The sequence below is a fragment of the Equus asinus genome, chromosome 8, assembly GCF_041296235.1.
Source record: "Equus asinus isolate D_3611 breed Donkey chromosome 8, EquAss-T2T_v2, whole genome shotgun sequence".
Classification (NCBI taxonomy): domain Eukaryota; kingdom Metazoa; phylum Chordata; class Mammalia; order Perissodactyla; family Equidae; genus Equus; species Equus asinus.
In genome coordinates, this window is record NC_091797.1 from 90,571,749 (window position 1) to 90,590,782 (window position 19,034).

The following is a 19,034-nucleotide window of genomic DNA, read 5'->3' on the forward strand; positions in this document are numbered from 1 at the left end:
CTGACTCAGGGCGAGTGCCCAAGGCCAGAGCCATAAAGCTGGAAAAGGGTGGGCAAAGTTTTTTTAATCTCTGAGAGTAAACTTAGATCATGCATATTGAATTTGTTCCCTAATTTATAAGTGACATATATCACTTTCTGGGCATTAAGTTAAAAAAGCTCTAGTCATGGCCATTAAACTGGGAGAATGGTGAACTGAACTCTACCCAGAGAACAAACGTGAAAATAAGGTAATTATGAATCATTTCTTACAGAAGAAAGTCACTCATTCTTCATTTTAACTGATGTGCAAGACAGTCACAGAACAGTCTGACACCCAGGGAGAACCACTCAGTGGATGACATGTGGGGCTGAGAGAGTAATCCTCTGTCTACAAGCAACAACTAGCACCCAGATACCACTTATTGATGACCTGTCTGGCTTCAGCATAAACAGACTGGTTACCAAGTAAACTCCTGTGGGTGGGAAATCCGCTCTGGGCATATTTAGGTTTTTATGCTCCCCTTCTCCTGTCAAATTAGCTGTAATAACTTGCTATCAACACATTAAGCCTTCTTTAAGGGTTGTCATTTAGTTTATCAGTTGTCTTTAAAATGCATTATATGTTTGGGGCTGGCCCCGTGGTCGAGTGGTTAAGTTCGCGCAGACGGCCCAGTGTTTCGTTGGTTTGAATCCTGGGCACGGACATGGCACTGCTCATCAGACCACGCTGAGGCAGCATCCCACATGCCACAACTAGAAGGACCCACAACGAAATATACAACTGTGTACCGGGGGCCTTTGGGGAGAAAAAGGAGAAAAATAAAAAAAAAATCTTAAAAAAAAAAAAATGCATTATATGTTTACAGCAGTTTAAATTATTACCTTAACATTGCTTTTCTTACTTCCATGAAGAAAGTAAAGATGTGTTCTTTATTAGAAAACAACTACTTGCCATCAAAATTGTTTTCTGGTGTCCTGCTTTCCAAAATATAACCATTTTAAAAGGCCAGGATCATGAGCATGGGTGAGGAAAACTTGTTCAGTTTTTACTAAGCCTAAATTTACACTGTAAACTTTCATTTAATATGGATTTTTGTACTGCTTCGAGTCTCCAAAGAGAACATTACAATCCCCACAGACTAAATCACTCGTCTCTTTTAAGGGTTATCAGAGTAGCATTATGCTGAGAGTGACAGTCTGGCTAGGTTCTTTTTGTTAATACAGCACAGACTTGCTGGCCAACTGCAACTGGCCGTAAGTCCTTAGCGCAAATAAAACTATTTTCGTGCCATTTCTATTTTTTCACTTAAACGTCACCAGCTCTTCCAGACTCAGGACCTGTCAAGTGTTCTGTTGCCAAGACTCTGCCTGTCAGAAAGGTCAGCATCCAGTACCTTCCAGTTGGGTCCCAAAGGGCCTCTCTTGGTCTTGACTGACTGGAATAACGCTGGGTCTTCATCAGCTTTGTAGTCCTGCAAAGCAAAACAAAGTCAGAGCAGAGAAGAAAACCAGAGGAAATTCTTCAACCTTGCCAGAACAGCTCTTTGCAGCTACTAAAACACAGGACAGAAACCGACTAGGCTTACTGTGCTTTTGCATAAAAGTAGGAAAATGCTTCTATACGACACTCGATTTTCAGTTTGGTTCTCTCTGCTGTAAACTTCCACCTTGAGGCAAAACAACTATACAATAAAGAGTAATAGAAGTCTTGACTAGCAGTCCAGCATCACTGTTTACTGGATAGCTATGTCCAAGAACAAATGTTCCGACATTTTCCAACAGTTTCAGCATTCTGATAAATGCAGAATCACATTCAAGAAATAAAGCATACCCATCTAGGTTTTGACAATACCCACAGATGATGACAAAGGAGTCTAAGAACCACTAGAGAGCAACTACTGTGACTAGGAACACGGAGCAGAAGCACTGACCCCGGGGCACCCCCGATCTCTTGGGCGGCTGGTCTGTGGGCGACACCTCCATAGGAGGCCAGCCTCTCCACACCCCGGTCCACAGAGAGCCATGGGGTACACAGACCTTAGCTTCCTCATGGAAGAGGGACTGTACTCATGTCAGCCCCTCACTGTCAAAAGAAACAAGGGAGGGGTTTCTGAAAGGACGACCTCAGTTGTATCAAGCCACAGGGAACAGTCCTGAAGTTCAGGTTTTAGGCACGGTTCTAGTGTGTGTAAATTCTGTTTCCCTTAATTTCCTCTTCCTGATAGAATGAAGGAAATGAAAGGAGTAAACCTTTTTAATCCTATCTGCTTTAAGAAGTTCTTTTGTCACTGCGCACAATCTACAGATAAAAATAAAAAGTTACTTTTTAAGAGCTAAAGTCCAGATTTAAAAAAAGAAATGAGTTGTAACAGTAACAATGAACAGAGGTCAGTCAAAAATACGACAAAGGGAGGGCCCCTCCTTCCTGTGTAGAATCTCTGAACTGGGGTCCTTCATCGCATTCATGGAGGGACCACCTATTTTGGGAAAAATGCCCAGACAAGTCAAGTATGAAAAATTATTGTTCTGGAGATAAGGGCAATGCAAGCACTGAACATACTCCAAAGCATAACACAAACTTTCACAAAGCAAAACAGGCTGAGCAGTCAATCAAGACTCAACAGTTCCTCAGTAAACACACATGACACGTTAATAATTCCGAAAGAGAAAGGTATCAATAAATTATGTGAGGCTCAGGGAGAAAACAAAACTTTAAAGAAAGCTAAGTGGGTAAATATGTGACCCTGAACTCGAAGCCTACTGTCTTCTAAAAAGCTCTAAAAACGCCCAACAAGGGGTTCAATTATACAAGCAAACTTAGCTGGCCACACAGGCCCTCCCTGCTCTAAATACGCAAAGCGGCGTGGCCACAGGCATTAGGTCCGTCGGCACAACCCACGAGAGACAGCCGGAGATGAGCCGACTGCAAGGAGCCGGACAACCAGGCAGCAGAATTCGAGCACTGTCAGCTGACACGAATTCTCAAATTCCAACTTAGAACCGCACCCTAAAAATTAACAACCTCACTACTGAGGAAACCATCAACTGCACAGGTGGTCTCAAGACCTGGATTTACAGTAAGAAATCGGCTATCCTGCTAACAGACATAATCACCTAACTCCATAACGCATTTTTTCCTAGGTCACAGGCTTGGAACTAAAACCCCGAGACAGACCTAATTCTCCGAAACTGAAAATATTTAACATCACATCAAGTATCACTTTTGACCTCAGCATCCTCAATCAGGTCTATTTATTGAACAGCCACCACGTGGAACAGTGCAAAGGACGCTAAGAGGTATGTCCCATGGGCCTGAGGACGTAAGGAGAACCAACACTTGGTTCTGGCTCTTAGAAAGTCGCAGTCTAGCTGGAGACAGAAAAAAAGGCAAAGAAAAGCTAACTGAACCCCAGGGACTACACGTGAACTGCCAACAGAGAATGGAGAGCAGAATTACAGCCAGAATCGAAACCAACCAACACCAGCCAAGGGAAGGTATTTCTTAAAAAATTTTAAAAATCATCTTTCAAAGCAAAAAAAATCTTATTGCTAAGGTGCATAGTGTTAAAATTTTTTACGATTAAATCTTAATTATTTGAATAATGCCCAGAGGCCTGGCCAGTGTTTAATAGCTCATCCCATTTGAGGGAGAAACACTTTTTCCCCCTTTTTTCCTAACTGGAGAGTGACCTCACTGTGGGCGTGATGCTGAAGTTTTTGGTTTTTTAAAATTTTTACAAGATCTTGAGATATCATGGAGCCTGGCATGAGTCAAACAGTAAATATCACATTTCTTGAATCTAAAAGGTCATCAGAGGATGCTCCATTATTTTATGTACCATTAAGGAAGACAGCCACTAAAATATGCCATAACTGGAAGACAAATCCTGATTCTGACTATATTAAAAAAATGAAGGGAAAATCAGTGGGGAGAGATCTTAAAATTGATGAAATGGAGACTGGAGAACTGCTTCTGTGGATTCTAAACTTGCCTGCTCCAAGAGAGAGAGAAAAAAGAAAAGCCACAAAACAGAGTGTACACAAATATCAGTAACACTAAAGAAAAAAACACTGATGGTATACAGTAAGGGTAGCACATAAACCAAGAAACAACTAATTTAAGAACTAACTAAGCGAGCTCGGTCTAAATTGTGGCCAACATAAATTATTCTCGTGCAGGAGTAAATTAATTAGGGAGTGGCTTGCCCCAAGAGATGGGCCTGAGCATGACTGTGGCACCAGCGAAGGTGACAATGTGAGCGTAAGGATGAGACGGACTTCTCTGATAACGCTCCTCCTTCCTGACCCTGGCTCCACACCACGGCGACAACTTCAGGGGTTTCAATGCCTATGTGACACAGATTAATTAATTGAAGAATATGGAATAACACTTGAAAACTTCTCCACTCTGGACCTAACTGCTACACTGTCTCGGAAAATATGTTTCTGAGCCTTCAGTATTAGTGCTGGTTGTTCACGGAGAAACTTCCTGAACTACGGATTCACAGAATTATAGAGGGAAACGAACCTTGAAGACCACTCAAGTCACCTCGTTTTGCACATGAGGAAACCACAGTCCGCCAAGGAGGTGGTGTGGCTCACCTACCCAGGACCTTAACACAAGCTCTTAGCCTCTGTCCTGGGCTCATTCTAGACCACCACACAGGAGGATGGCAGAAGGGAGTCCACAAATGTCAGATAAACAAAACACATTTCAAAAAAACCAAGCAGCAGCAGCATCAGAGATACCAAATGGATTTTCCTATAATGCATGTGTGCATATAAATTATTATACATACGTATATACACGCGTATCTCCAAAGCTGTTTCCCCTCCCTACTTTTTTCTCTTAAATACAAAGTAGCAAACATTAAAGATACACTAAAAATTTAACAAAACCCAATTATTAACAATAGCACCTTAACCTTGACAGATGAGGATAACGCATCTTGTCAAAACCTAGGAATTTCTGTGCTTTTTAATGTTGGTTTGAATACGTAAATGTTTAATCAGTTGAATTAAGTAGCAAGATACTAAAAAGCAGGAAGGAGGCGTAGTTTTAACCACCTCAGTTTTGTATCTCTATAACAAACATTTAATTTTTTGAACAGTATCTTCTCTGCTACAATTTTATTTTTGGGTCTCTACTCTGGTCTTTCTGTATTTGAAAACTGGCCGATTTATACCCGTATCACAATGAACAAATATACTCCTTCACGTATGACAGTTTCAGCGTACAGAATGCAACCTCAGCTACCAATTATAGCTGCAAATGAGCAATAGCGTGGAATGAGACAGCCTGCTGGCTTTGTTAGTATTCTGTCTCCTCTGGGATCCCATGGGGAAAGGGGAGGCTCTGATGAAGAGAAGCCCTTGGCTCATGGTTTATTGTGCTTGCCACCAGCTGCAGACTTCTCATCTCATTAGTTCTTTTAGAATACTGTGGGTGAAGACAGCTGTAGCCTACTTGAGTCTTCAGCTCCTGGGTATTCTGAAGGCTGAATTTGCTGTGCACTTTCTGCAATCCTTGGGAAAAAAAGAAAGCAAATTCACTACGCCAAGGAAATGTATTTTTAAAATGAGTGTTAAAAGTAGAAAAATCTTATTGCTAAGGTATATTGTGTTTAAAATTTTTTATGATCAAACTTTAATTATCTGTATGATGCCCAGAGGCCTGGCCAGGATAAGGGCTTAGTAAACCCATCATTATCAAGTTAGATGTAATGTCCCTAGACACTGCTCGCTCCACCAACACTAGCGCCTGAACAACAGAAAAATACAGTGATATCAGCATAGGTAGATTCAGATTAATATTAATACAACTCTATTTAACTGAAAACTCTTATTTAAGTAAAAAAGGAGGCAAATGAAAGTCAAGACAGCCTTTGGAGAACAAATAAAATATAATATGGTAAATAAACAGATTGCTGAGTCTCCGTGCAGGAGCCACAGAATACATTCATTAAATTCTTCTAAATAACCGTTTTCTGTCACCGGAAAACGAAAGTTGTGCTGCCTCTTGGGTGGACATCTGTCCCTCACTACAGCTCTCAACAGAAACTCTCAACAGAAACCAGATTTGTTCTGAAAACAAAGAGTATTAGTTTTATGAATCTTTTAGCATAGAAGCTGTCCCCCAAAATGCAAGTACAAAATCTGCACTGAGCCAACCTAAATGTCCTTGAGCCCAGATTTAACTCATGACCCTGAATGGGGAAGTGAGTAGGAGGTGGCGGGCAGGCTGGTAGGAGTTTCCTGACAGCTTGTAGAAAAATCGAGATGAGCTCCAGACATCGGAAACTGCTGAAAGAACCACGCGTGGGTTACCACAGGTGAGGCTAAATGTCCAGGGGGAAAAGAGAGCCCAAACCACAAGCACTAGCAACTCCTCGACGCCTGCTTAGAAGAGAGCCACTCCCCACGCCCACCCCAAAGAGAAACAATTCTACAGGGTAAACGTAAAAACTTGAGAGAAATATTAGGATCCTGCCGCCTGCTGCAAAACCCTTTCCTTTAGCCTAAGACGATTAATTAGGTGTCTATTCAAATAGCTCAAAGATAATCACTAAGTTTAAAATGTACAGGTACTGCTGCTCAACTTAGCAAAGCTTATTTCCTCTAATCACATCCTAAAAAGTGAAGACCAGGTTGGGGGAAAGCTGAATTAATTATGAAGATAACAAACCTCAGTTATTAGCACGCCCTGCGTTTTTCAGTGCTGTGGCACTTGGAACACAGGCAGGCCCTAGATCCACCACCGCTGACCCTAGTGCGTAACTAACTGGAGCCGACACAACTCAAGCCAGACTCCAAGGGAAAGCCCATTAAAAAAATGTTTGCACTAAATTTTGCAATAGCAAGGAACAGAGGTGTAAAGAGAAATAACATTTACTAACTTGTTTAAGAAACTCATTTCAACAGTTCTTTTCCAACAAGCAGCTTTCTTTTCTATTTTTAATTACCTCTCCCCAGTGACTCCTCACCCTCTCAGGGTCCCACAGAGTACCATTAATATAGTGTAAGTAAATCTCATTAATTCAGGTCCTACTACCTTGGAATTCAGAATAATTCGGACAGGGGCCGGACTGAAGTTTATCTTTGCGTGATCTATGAAAAAAAGATTTGCTACACAAATTAATAGAGTAACAAGACCTCAGGAGGGCTGTTTAAACAGTTCAGAAGTGTTTTAGAGCAATTCAGAAGCATTCATTTGCATATAATTATTATGCTAATTACAAATCATTCTTATCTATTCATTAAAGCAGATTCCCAAAGGACCACTAATTGTCAATAACTTGTTGGCCTAGTTTCTGTTACTGAATGTACCTCAGAGGAACAAAACTGCATTAAAAAATATTTTCTAATTCAGCCCTCTCATTAATCCTTACTGGCTTTCCACCAACGAATCCTAAAAGCTGACTTTTTAAACAACTGCATTGAGAACCAAGAAATGCAGTCAAACCTACACACCTGAACAGGACACTTTTTCGTAATCTTTCTAATCTCACAGACCTGGGGTCGAGGTGAGCACAGCGGAGAGAGAAGCGGGTCGGGGGCTGTCAATAGAGCTCTATGCTAAAAGGCGGCCGGGGCCTCGAGCACTTCTGGGCTCAAGCACAGGCTAACTGCTCTTCCATTCTTTCTCATCTCATCCAAATCGCAGCCAGAGACCACCAACACTGTCATGTTTATGAAGGCAGATGCCCAAAGCCTTTGGAAAGTTACAAATTCATAGAGAAAGGGAAAATCAGAATTTCAGCTATGAAAAAAGTTACAACCAAAAACCTGAGGTGACAGACTCCATATCCTACAACCAAGCAGGGGAAGCAAATACTTTGCTCCAGATGGGCTGGGCAGGAGACGGAGAGGAGCAAGCCCCTGGGGCTGGGAGAGGGAGTTCCTGCACAGCCCAGGGCTTGTGGGCACTCCTTAGCCTCCCCTCAGGGGTGGGTGGGCTACTGGTTTGGGTAAGGCTGCCTTTCACGCACACCTACACAATATAACAAGTCACAAAGGTGCCTGTTAAGCATTATATAAATTAAAATTAAATTGCATATGCCTGAAACAGGAGTAATATGTACAGGAAAGTTTTAACACAAGAAGCATTTTTCTTAAATGACAGGAGATCACAGAACATATCACATCAAATTCCTTTAACTAAAACGAGGGGAAACATCCTATTGAAAATCCACAGGGTGAGCCCTCTCCAGTACAATGTCCATGTTGGTTCATGATCTGGCCTTCGGACACAGCCGCTCCTGAGTCCCAGGACCCCATTTAACCCATTAGCATAAATAGGAAATAACTGCAGAAAAAAATTAAACATCATTTCTTTTTTTTACAGTAAGAGCAAAATCTGATAAGCAGCATCATTCTTGCTACTATTTTTGGAGAACTTATTTATGTGGCAGGCACACGCAGTCTCCCAGTTAACCCTCACCACCTGCAACAAAGGCACTCCCATCACCCCGGGGGTGGGAAAGGCAACACCTCGCCCAGGTCCACCTCTGCTCAGCAGAAGAGCTGGGACTTGGCGGCGGCTCCTCGACACCCAGGCCAACCAGACACTTCACTGCAAAATCGGGATGTGCTCTACTCTTTATCAGCTGATGAGATGCAAGTACCTCACAGGAGCTTTGCTCCCTCTCAGCCTAGAGAACCTTCCCTGAGAGTTGAAAGCGCTGAAAAAGGGCCTTTAAAAGAAATACACTTTAAAAAAACTCGACTTGGAGCTGTTTATGCTAATTTCTTTGAAAACATCTGCCATTTGCTGCTCAAAAAAACATTTTCTAACTCTTACCAGAGCATTTCTCCCCACCCAAGAACTAGAGCAATTCTACTTCGCACCCTCCACAACTCCCCCGCCCTGTTTTTACTTTCAAAACATGGAAGAGGTTAGAAATAGCCACTAAGTTAATAATGGGTTCTAGTGAAAAAGTACTTTGTGAAAAATATGCTCGCACAAGCAGATTTGTAAGAGAAATTTTAAAATCCTTGCTAAGATTTAAGCAAGCATGAAATAAGCAGTACGTTATTTTCCCACAAGAGGGCACTGCCACCCAACTATGCCTCCAAACACATGGGGACACTCTAAATCCACTACTGGACGCAAATCTTACAAGAGTTCCAAAAGCACTTGACCATGTAAGGCACGAGAATAAAGTGGAAAACACTTTCACATTTCTTTTCAATAAGGACCATGCTAACATTTATCTATATCTTCTTTGAGGACAGGGAAAATAGCTCTATAACTTACCACAAAAAAGATCTTGACAAGTTTGCTTCACTGCATAACAGAGGTGAGATGAGAAGAGCACTTGACACAAGAGGAAATTTCTTAAGCAAAAGCAAAATCACTGCTATCTCCAGTGGTATTTGGTTTGTTCTGGTTCTTTCTGAGTTCAAGGAGGCCACTGTTACCAGCTAGGGACGGGGTTACAACTCTCACCTCTTTACTATGCACGCACTTCAATGAAGAGCTTTCGGAGAGCTCGCACAAACACCAGAGATAAGTTACAAACTTTTCAGACAGAAATGAATGTCTAGGTGCATGTTAATGGCAACAGGAAGAGGTACTCTACCAGATCGAGTGTCTGTTCACGCCAAAGAGAACCAGCAAAGGAGCGTTTGGCAACCGCGGGCTCTGCTCGGACTGGCTGGATCTCAGCCACAGACTTCTAGTAAACAAAAGCTCTTTTTAGGGCTAGAGAACTGGGTAGCCACCACACAGCTCTGAGAAGCAGAAAGCCCTTCTTAGGAAGTAAGAGGCAACAGCTGGAACAAAACGAACATCTAAGAGATGGGAGTTTTGTGAAAGCTGGGAGAGAGGACGAACTGGAGCGACGGTCAGTGCTGGCCATTTAGGGTTATTATCTACCAAGAGTAAACTCAGTAGTTCTATTAGGTTGACCCCCAAAAATGTCACTTTTGTAGCTCAAAAGCTGACAAATACTAACAATTTCGCATGGTGTGATCTAACATTTAACTTTTTCCAGCCAGATTTCATGTTTTTAATTTAAAAACAAAATTAACGATTCAGAAAGCTTATTTTCTGATTCCTACATTTCTTTAAAATTACGAAGTTTTTTCTAAAGGCAGTGCAGTAACACATGTTGCCAAGACTGTCTACTTAAATGTACATTTGGGCACTGTCTCACAGAATGTCTGATGAAAAGAAAAGATATGCCTGGATCCTTTCTAGAGCACAAGAAACAAGCACTGCTTAAGGTGTGACCAAAACTTACATGCCTAAATAAACTAAACCAAGTTTCATCAACTTTCCAAGGCTGACATTTAACAAAAAGGATCTTTAAAAAAAGCAGTAACTTTAAAACAATACACACTGATGGTTTAAAACAATTAAAAAGTGCTGGATTGTTCAACACTCAAATAATGGAATGGTGCGTTCAAAGTGAAAACGGCTAAATGCAGGAAAAGGCAAGTCTGATAGGTCCATTTCCAAGGGCAACCGGAATTTCAGAAAATCTGGTACTGCTTAGCCTATTTCTGCTCTTAACTAAATGAGACTTTGTTCTGCCTACCAAAACATACTCACCAAACAAATCGATCATAACCAAAGAACAAATTGGTCAACACTAGAAAGAACAAGCAAAAAGCACAAACTTGAAAAACCCCATCTTTATTTTCTTTGACATCACAATCCTTTAGAAAATTATTCTGGGACTTCTCCCAGTGGCTTAGATGAGCAGTACAGATGAACCCAACAATCCCATTACTGTCTTTTGATATGCAATTAAACGTACAAAACCCCAAACGTGCCAGCTCTAGCCAGCCTTTGAACCCCGACACTGGCTGCAGCCTGGAGCCCAGCACTGGTCTGTATCAGTTGTGAGGAAAAACCCTTTGGTGGAGGGGCACTCAGAGCTGCCCTACTGTACAAGCAACTGCTGGAACAAATTAACTCCACTTAGAAACACTTTAACGTGTTCACTAAGAATCTTGCACTCTCTTCAGACAGACACATTATTCCTTTATTTTACCATACCATCTTTACCATATCAAAGCAGAACAAACAGCAAGTTCCAATAAATGCTTGCTAAATGAACATATAAGAACATGTAGGAGTGTTTTCTATAAGTACATACACCAAAAAACATCTTAGGGTCCCCAATCCTCTTATTCTATTGCACATACGCAAATTTCAAAATATGCCAGAGTTCAGGAGTTATAGATGGAGGTGACCAAGGCCACTGATAAAAACTGGTATTTTTGGGGGACTAGGGAAGATGGCTGGAAGAGAAGGCAGTTGCTTGCTTGTTTTAAATAAATTAAGAAAGCTCAATCAACATACTGCAAAGGAAGGAACATCATACAGTGAGAAGATGTTCTGGAAAGACAAAAATAAGCAGCAGCCCTGCTTCTGAGTCTTGGCTCCCCTTCCACTAGTTATGTGGCTCAGGGGAAGTTACCGCACTTCTGCGGGCCCAAACTCATTAACAGTAAAAATAATGGCTGGGGTAAACGTTTTGGACCACGGCCTCCAAATGAGATTGGTTCTGCTTCCAAAATCCTAGAAGCAGGGTGCTCACCATTGCTGGTGCACTGGAGCACTTCCCGAGCATGAGCACGTGCAGGAATCACCTGGAGAGCCGAACAGAGTCCAGAGCTCCAATGTGAACATTCTGACTGAGGAGGGGACTAAGAATTTGCATTTCATTTTCTTCCCCAAGTTTTACTGAGGATAGACATACATCACCGTGTAAATTTAAGGTGTACAGCATGATGGTTTGATTTACATATATTGTGAAATGATTACCACAACAGGTTCAGCTAACACCCATCATCCCATAAGGAGACAGTCATGCGTCATATAATGACTTTGCGGTCAACGATGGGCCGCATGTTAACACAGACCACATGTACAACGGCAGTCCCGTAAGATTAGTACTACATAGCCTAGGTGTGTAGTGGGCTATACCATCCAGGTTTGTGTAAGTGCACTCTATGGTGTTTGCACACTGACAGAATCACCTAACTACACATTTCTCAGAACACATCCTTGTCAGTAAGCGACACATGACTGCAATAAAAAAAAAATTTTCTCCTTGTGATGAGAACTGTTAGGATTTACTCCCTTTTTACTTTCCTATATATCAAACAGCAGTGTTAACTGTAGTCATGTCGTACATTACTTTCCTAATACTTATCTTCTAACTAGGAGTTTGTACCTTAGGACCACCTTCCCCCAATTCCCCCTCACTCACCCAGAATTCGCAGTTCTAACAAGCTGCCCATGGGCAGACTTACTTGACTGGAAGGGGGCGTTTGGCCTGACTCCTGGCTAAGGCTCTGAGAAGCAAGTTCAGGAATCAGCCACAACGCTCCTAGAAGGTCTCAGCAGCCCTAAAAAGTACCTCTTAATTTCCAAGGAATATTCAGAGAAGAGGACCAATGGACAGATTCAGCCCACAATGGAATTCACACGTACACACCTGTCTCAGGGCCATGGTGCAAGTTTAGTCCAAACACTAAACAAGCAGGGGAGAGGCTAAGCGAGCTGGACTGAGCAGAAGTGACCCCAGGTCTGCGGGGAAGGACAAGCTTTCTCAGCAGCCCCATCCCCTCACTTCAGAGCGCCTATGTCCTGTGGGGCATCAAGGAAAGAACTGTGACTAGTGAGTAGAGCCACAGCTTTGCTTTGCTCACAGGAGCTCACAACTGAAAAAGCTGCTCAGAAGTGTTCTGCTGGAAAGAGGTGCACAGAGCAGTCTAGAGTCCAGCAGCAGCAATGACTCAAGGACCACAGCCCAGGAAGGGAAGTCTGGCTCCTGGGGGCAGGTACCATGGCCACAGGGAGGCTGTAGCACTCTGAGCCCACGGTGTGAGACACCCCCTCCTCATCACTCCCCAGGAGGGACACCTGCGAATGAGGAGGAACTGGAAAAAAGGACGGAGACTTGGGACAAACATATCATGGCAATTATGCTCATGAGGAGTGATAAAAAGTGAAAAGCAACAGGATACACTAGGTTATACGGGGAAGCCATTTGGTGTAAAACTAATGTGGCCTGACCTTGTTTTTCCAAAAGGGCCTGATGTGGCCTGTTGAGCAGGCATTGTACATCTGCTTTAAACATTTACTATGTCCCAAAGACAAGAATGACACCCTCAAGATAGGGATGTAACTTGCCCCCATGTCGGCATTTCTTTAAGGATAAGCATCTCTTCCTGGAAACCAACCTGCTGTGCTCACCTTGTGACCACTGACCTACTGACCACCAACTTGCTGTGCCAGCTAAACATCTTGTGACACTAGTAAAAGAGATATTCCTGTCTTAGGTGATGTATGCTCTTTGTTCCAAGAGAGTATATAACCACTCTACACACCCCAGCTCTTTGGTGCCCTTCCTTCCTTTGGGAAGGAAGGCCCCCGACTACAGCCCTCAGACCTGGCTCATAACAAACTCACCCCAATTTTGGTTTATGGATTAATTATGTATTATTTGCATCGACAGCAGGTAAGGACGAGGGGCATGCAGTAAAAATCGGGATGGAAAGGGTTAAAGGGAGACAAAGAAGGAAGAGATATGGACAAAATCTGAGTTTTATCTTAAGAGCGCAAGCTTACCAGATCACATACCTTAAAAGGGCTCCTCTAAGCTCTGCAGGGAAGTCCCCATGAAGGACCCTATCAATTACAGCACACCGTGCACATCCTTTCTGTGGCCCAGAAACAATACGGCACACAAGTTTCTAACTTGTGTCTCTTTTAGGAATACCATCTTCAGTGAAACACCACCATTGTTACAAAACTGGGCAACTCTTGGGTCTGAAATGCCTCATTTGGAAAAAATCTCTCACCCACAAATTAACACACTCTGACATGCTGAAACATGAGGGAAAAAAATTCATTCCCTTTACCTTACTGAATTTTAATATGGAATCGATCTCTATTTTTAAACTACATCTTCCAAACAATTTAATGCTTTCATATTATTAATATTTCCTTATTATTGACATCTAAAAAACAGCTGGATGGATGTTGAGCTGTATCATTTTTAGACCTGTGAGCCTTAAAATTTTGAGTTAAGCATTTTATCTACTAAAAAAAACCCCTTGGAAATTATAGAAATAAATTCGCATAGCATGTACTACAGAAGAAGCACATACTACCGAGGAAGGCTGATACAATCCTTTCTGGTTACACATAAATACCTAAAAATGTGGTACCAATTTCTGTCTTTTTTTTAAACCGTGCTCATTTTCTTTCAAATTGCTTCCAAAAACGAAGGTCTCTCTGATGTTAATCGTGTGTACACTTCGGCTTACACTTTAAAGAGTCTTCCTCTCCTGGGAAGTGACTTTTGTATACAAATCATGGAAAGCTACTTAGACAAAGTGCTGGAGATGATTAAAAGGGGCCAGATTCAAATTTATACCTTAAAAAAAAGCAGAAGCAGATGTTAGCTGACTCATTTGTGTATATTTTGGAAATGAGTTGAAGATATGCATGTGCATTTCATCAGGACATTTAAAGAATTCTCAACTTTTTATTGTGGTTATCTATCAACGACAACTTTAGAAATTAAAAAAACTTTAGAATTTATATTCTCATGTTTTATGCTGGATACCTTGAGTCATATTACAATTTGATCTAACTAAAACACTTTCTAATCTGACGGAAAGGTATTTAATCATTCAGAAACAACAAAATTTTTAGAATTGAAGGCACATCATATATACTTCACCATATAGGATTAGTAATGAAGGAACTCAAGTAGTATTTTGTTCATTTACTATTTTGAGCAACAAAAACTTAATTCCTCCAAACTGTCCTTTTTTCTTTTCCTTTTTAAAAAAACAACAGAGGAAAAAAACCTACAAATTCTCTTTGACCCACCAAACCTTTACTGAAAAGCTCACTCCGTGTAAGCCTCAATACAGAGCATCTTGCAGGTCCTGGAAACACAGAGATGATGAGTACAGAACAGTCCAGGGCCCCAAGGGGTACCCAATTTACCGAGGAAGGCTCTTCAGGTGTGATAGTTGGGTTAGATTTATAATGGGGAGAGGATAGGAGGGTGTGGGGGCAAAAGGGTGTGTCCTGCTGGAATGCCCAGCAGGAGGAGCCTCCCTCCTTAAAGGACATAACACCTTAACACTTGGCTACAATGCTTCTTTCCCCTGAAACAGGAAATCTGTTTTGTACGGTGGCCAAAAGAAATTGGGTGGCGACATTTAAGCAGAAATCCCAGACTGCTCAGCTTGTTTCATTAGGCAATGATATATCTTCTAGAAAATTACGGAGAACAGCGGCTACAGTAACAGTCCTTTACAAACTTCCCATAAGCTATCCACAAAAAACTTGAATAACCCAATATTTAAATATATAGGACTTACGTAGCAAATTACTCTGGGACCCAGGGTCACAGAACTAGATTTTCACAATAAATCCTCGTTCCTAGAGTTACTGTGACAGTGCCACCCTTCGTCAAAGCATCCACCCAAGTATTCAGTTAGCCTGTGGGTCTAATCACATCCCTTCTATGCAGGGTGAAGCACAGTTCATAAGCCAGCCGAAAAACTGCAAGTCTACAAGACTGGGAGACAAGCCGTCTGACAACAGCAACCCAGGAGAGTTAAACCCTAAAAGTAATCAACAGTCACACTCAATTAAAATGTTTAAGGCCGCGTTTATATTAAATCCACCTGCAGTGACAGAAAACTCCCACCAGGTGGAGTTAAACGATTCAAACTTCACTTCCAACTTCTCAGTTTCTTGAACTCCCAACTATTTCACACTCCTCCTGATTTGGGAGGAGACTTTGCCAGTTATCCTCTCAAAATCACTAATCATCTATTTTTCTTTCTTTTAAAGCAAGTAATATGCAGTAAAGAAATTAAACCATTTAAGAAGTTTTCAGAAAAACTAGCTCATCTGAGAAAAACCAGAGTTCATTAAAAACAAAATCAATGAATTAAACAATTGAGACTAAAACCTACAGGAGTTAAGCTGCCACAGTCTGCACTCTGACAGAGTACCACACCTTCAGAAGGTCTCCCTAGGGAAAACTCAACTTCTCGGCCCATTCACGGTTACCAACCTCCCAATTCTAGTGTCACTTGAATCCTTGAAGAGCAAGTTTTAAAACTGACCATTGGCATGGCAGACATACCCTAAGATGACGCCCACAATGAGTCACAACCTTGTATAATCTCCTCCTCTGAGCACAGGCGGAAACTGTGACTTGCTTCTAACCAACAGACTATAGCGAAGGTGATAAAAGAAATGGCTGCCATTTCTTTAACTAGGTTATATTACTTGGCCATTAAATTTGTGGTGATCTGCCATGCAGCAATAAAAAACAAATACACTTAGTGAGAAGAGGACATCCCCTACTGTGCACATCTCTACCAGACCTCAACTCTTCCACGCCATCCCCTAGCCATCTAGCTCCCAATTCTCAAACGAATCACCGTTACCATGGTCTTCAGCCTTCTTCTTGACCATCTATACATAAGCAAGAAAATATTGACATAAAGATCTATTTTTCTCCCCTTTACAATACTACAGATGGAAGCATATTACACACATTCTTCGTCATCTTCCCTCCACATTATCTTGGAACGGATGCCCTATCAGAACAGATAAGAGCTCACTCCCTTTTAACGACTGCACTGAACTCCATCACACGGGGGAACCATAATGTTTTTAACCAGTTCCCCACTGATGAAAAAATATTTGGACTTCACCACTGTTTCCCATCTTGTTTATACATTTGTCACTTCACACTGAGTAGGCTCAATTCCTAGAAGTGGAATTTTGCTGGTCAAACGGCATGTACATTTGTAATTCTGCCTCACAGGTTGTACCTCTTTACACTCCCAGAGGCAATGCACCTGAGTGCCTATTTCCTCACCCCCCCCCCTTGACAACCCAGGTGTTATCAAATTGACATCAAACTGATTTTATACAAATTCTTGACTCACAGAGGTTAGTGTCACCATTATCCTCAAGCTCATTAGGCTCATCTGACAAATATTTAGAAAGCACCCACCCTGCGGAAAGGAGATGGGTTCCTGAACATAGAGAACAAGACACAACAGTGTGGTCAAAAGCTGAAATTCAGCAAACAGGAAGACTGCAACACGGGTGAAATTTCGCTGGAGGAAAATGGAATCTGACCTAGTTCCTGCAGGACACACAGGCTTCGGACAGAGAGGAAGGAGTCCCAGAAGGGAGGCCAGAACAAGCAGTGCACCGGGACAGGAACGCACAGGACATGGTCAGTGGCGGACCAGTCGTAGGAGAGGAAGAGAGTGCTCAAGTGGCAGCTCGAGGAGGGACAAAGCAGGGCCTCGGCACAGAAGGAATCGAGAGGCAGTGGAAAGAACATTGGACTGAGAGTTAGAATTTCCACTGCTGGCATTAGATAATGATCTTGAGAAGAACTAGTTTATCTGGGCTTTAGTTTCCTCACCCTGAAACCAGACTTCCTGTAGCTGCAGAACTGTGTTCAGGCAGACCTTACGGTGAGGACTAACGTCAGACAAGTAGACTGTGCTAGGAGAGGGGGACAGAGAGAGCTCCTCAGCCCCATGTTCTAGTTGCTCCATCCTGACAACCCGAGCGTGCTCAACACACTCAGGATTGTGCAAGGCACAGTGTGAAAGCAGTAAGGCCTAGGTAGCTGTGGTCCCCTTCAACTCTGTAAACTATTCCAACTTTTACTTCAGTGTTGGTTAACACACCTGTACCTTCGCGTCTATTATGCTTGCCTACAATTCTTTCATTCATTTAACACAGATTCACTGAGTACCTACTATATCTTAGACACTGTTCTATGAGCTGGGGAGACAACAATTAACAGCACAAAGATTCTTCCCTCTAAGGTACAATTTCTGTTTGGAAAGGAGAGAGAGAAAAACAAATTTATAATATGTGAGAGCAACGAGGGTAAGAGGAAGAAGTGTAACGAGTGCGGGGGTGGACGGCTCCACCCATCAAAATCCTACTTATCCTCATGTTATAACTCCTCCATTCAGTCTTTTCAGATTTCTGTCCTCACAGATCGTTTGTTCTTTTCTCTGAAATCCTACAGCACTTTGGACCATGCAGAAGCCCCTGCCATTTGTTAACTATTTCACTGCACTGGGCTTGTCTCCCCTCAACTGTAAGCCTCTTGCGGTTACCATACCAATACTGCAGGGCGATGTCAGCAGCAGAGACTGAGCAGGCACTCAAAATCTGTTACTGACATGAAGGCACCGCCATTTTAGAATTGCAAATGCATTCTTAAGCTTCCTTTTCCCCAATGCTGTGGACTAGAATTTTCAAGGAACATAAAAGAGCAGAATCAGATGAATAAATTAACTCAAGAGAAAACCAAACTGGATCTGGTAAGAAGATGGCCAGGTGGTCCAGGTGTTTGCAATAGAAGCTAACCCTAAGACAAACATGAACTATTCAAGGCCAAATAGATGGGGCAGAACCTAACGCAAGAACGTCAGGCAACTGTCTGTGCCAGCAAGTGGACAGAGGAGGACGCGCAGAAGCAAAGGGCAGACCCAGAGTCCCTGTGCTACCAGGTCTCTCACCTACCTCCTTGCTGGAATGGGCACCAAGCCCTAGGACTCTCCCCTCCACACCCAGGCTTCACACAGCCCCAGGTGGCTCAGTGCTCTGCTCCTCACCCCCAGGCTTAAAAACTGTTAAGGACACCTTCACGTCCCACCACACAGAGTTCCCCTCCCTGCTTTTGTAGCAGAAAATGTGCATGTCAGGGTTCCCTTTTTAACGTCAAAATGTCTGAGAATCCCTACATGATATCAGTTGTACCTTTAGTATCTACAGCTGAGAAAACACACAGACAAAAAGCTACTGTGACACAAACGTTTGCAGCAGCACTATTCACAATAGCCCAAAGGTGGAAACAACTCAAAAGTCCATCAATAGATGAATGGATAAATAAAATGTGATATATTCATACACTAGACTATTATTCAGCCATAAAAAGGAATGAAGTAATGACACATGCTATAACGGGGGTGAACCTTGAAAACATCATGCTAAAGTAAAAGAACCCAGACACG

The 19,034-nt window shown here is 42.3% G+C and overlaps 1 protein-coding gene across 2 annotated transcripts in view; it reads right to left on the reverse strand.

The window, feature by feature from the left end:
• The window catches only part of PITPNB (phosphatidylinositol transfer protein beta), a 63,915-nt gene that overhangs the window by 19,551 nt on the left and 25,330 nt on the right, over positions 1 to 19,034 (reverse strand). For both annotated transcript variants that reach the window (XM_070516304.1, XM_070516303.1), the window contains exon 7: positions 1,376 to 1,453. In XM_070516304.1, the coding sequence (XP_070372405.1) occupies positions 1,376 to 1,453 (78 nt within the window). The remainder of the gene's footprint in view (positions 1 to 1,375; positions 1,454 to 19,034) is intronic.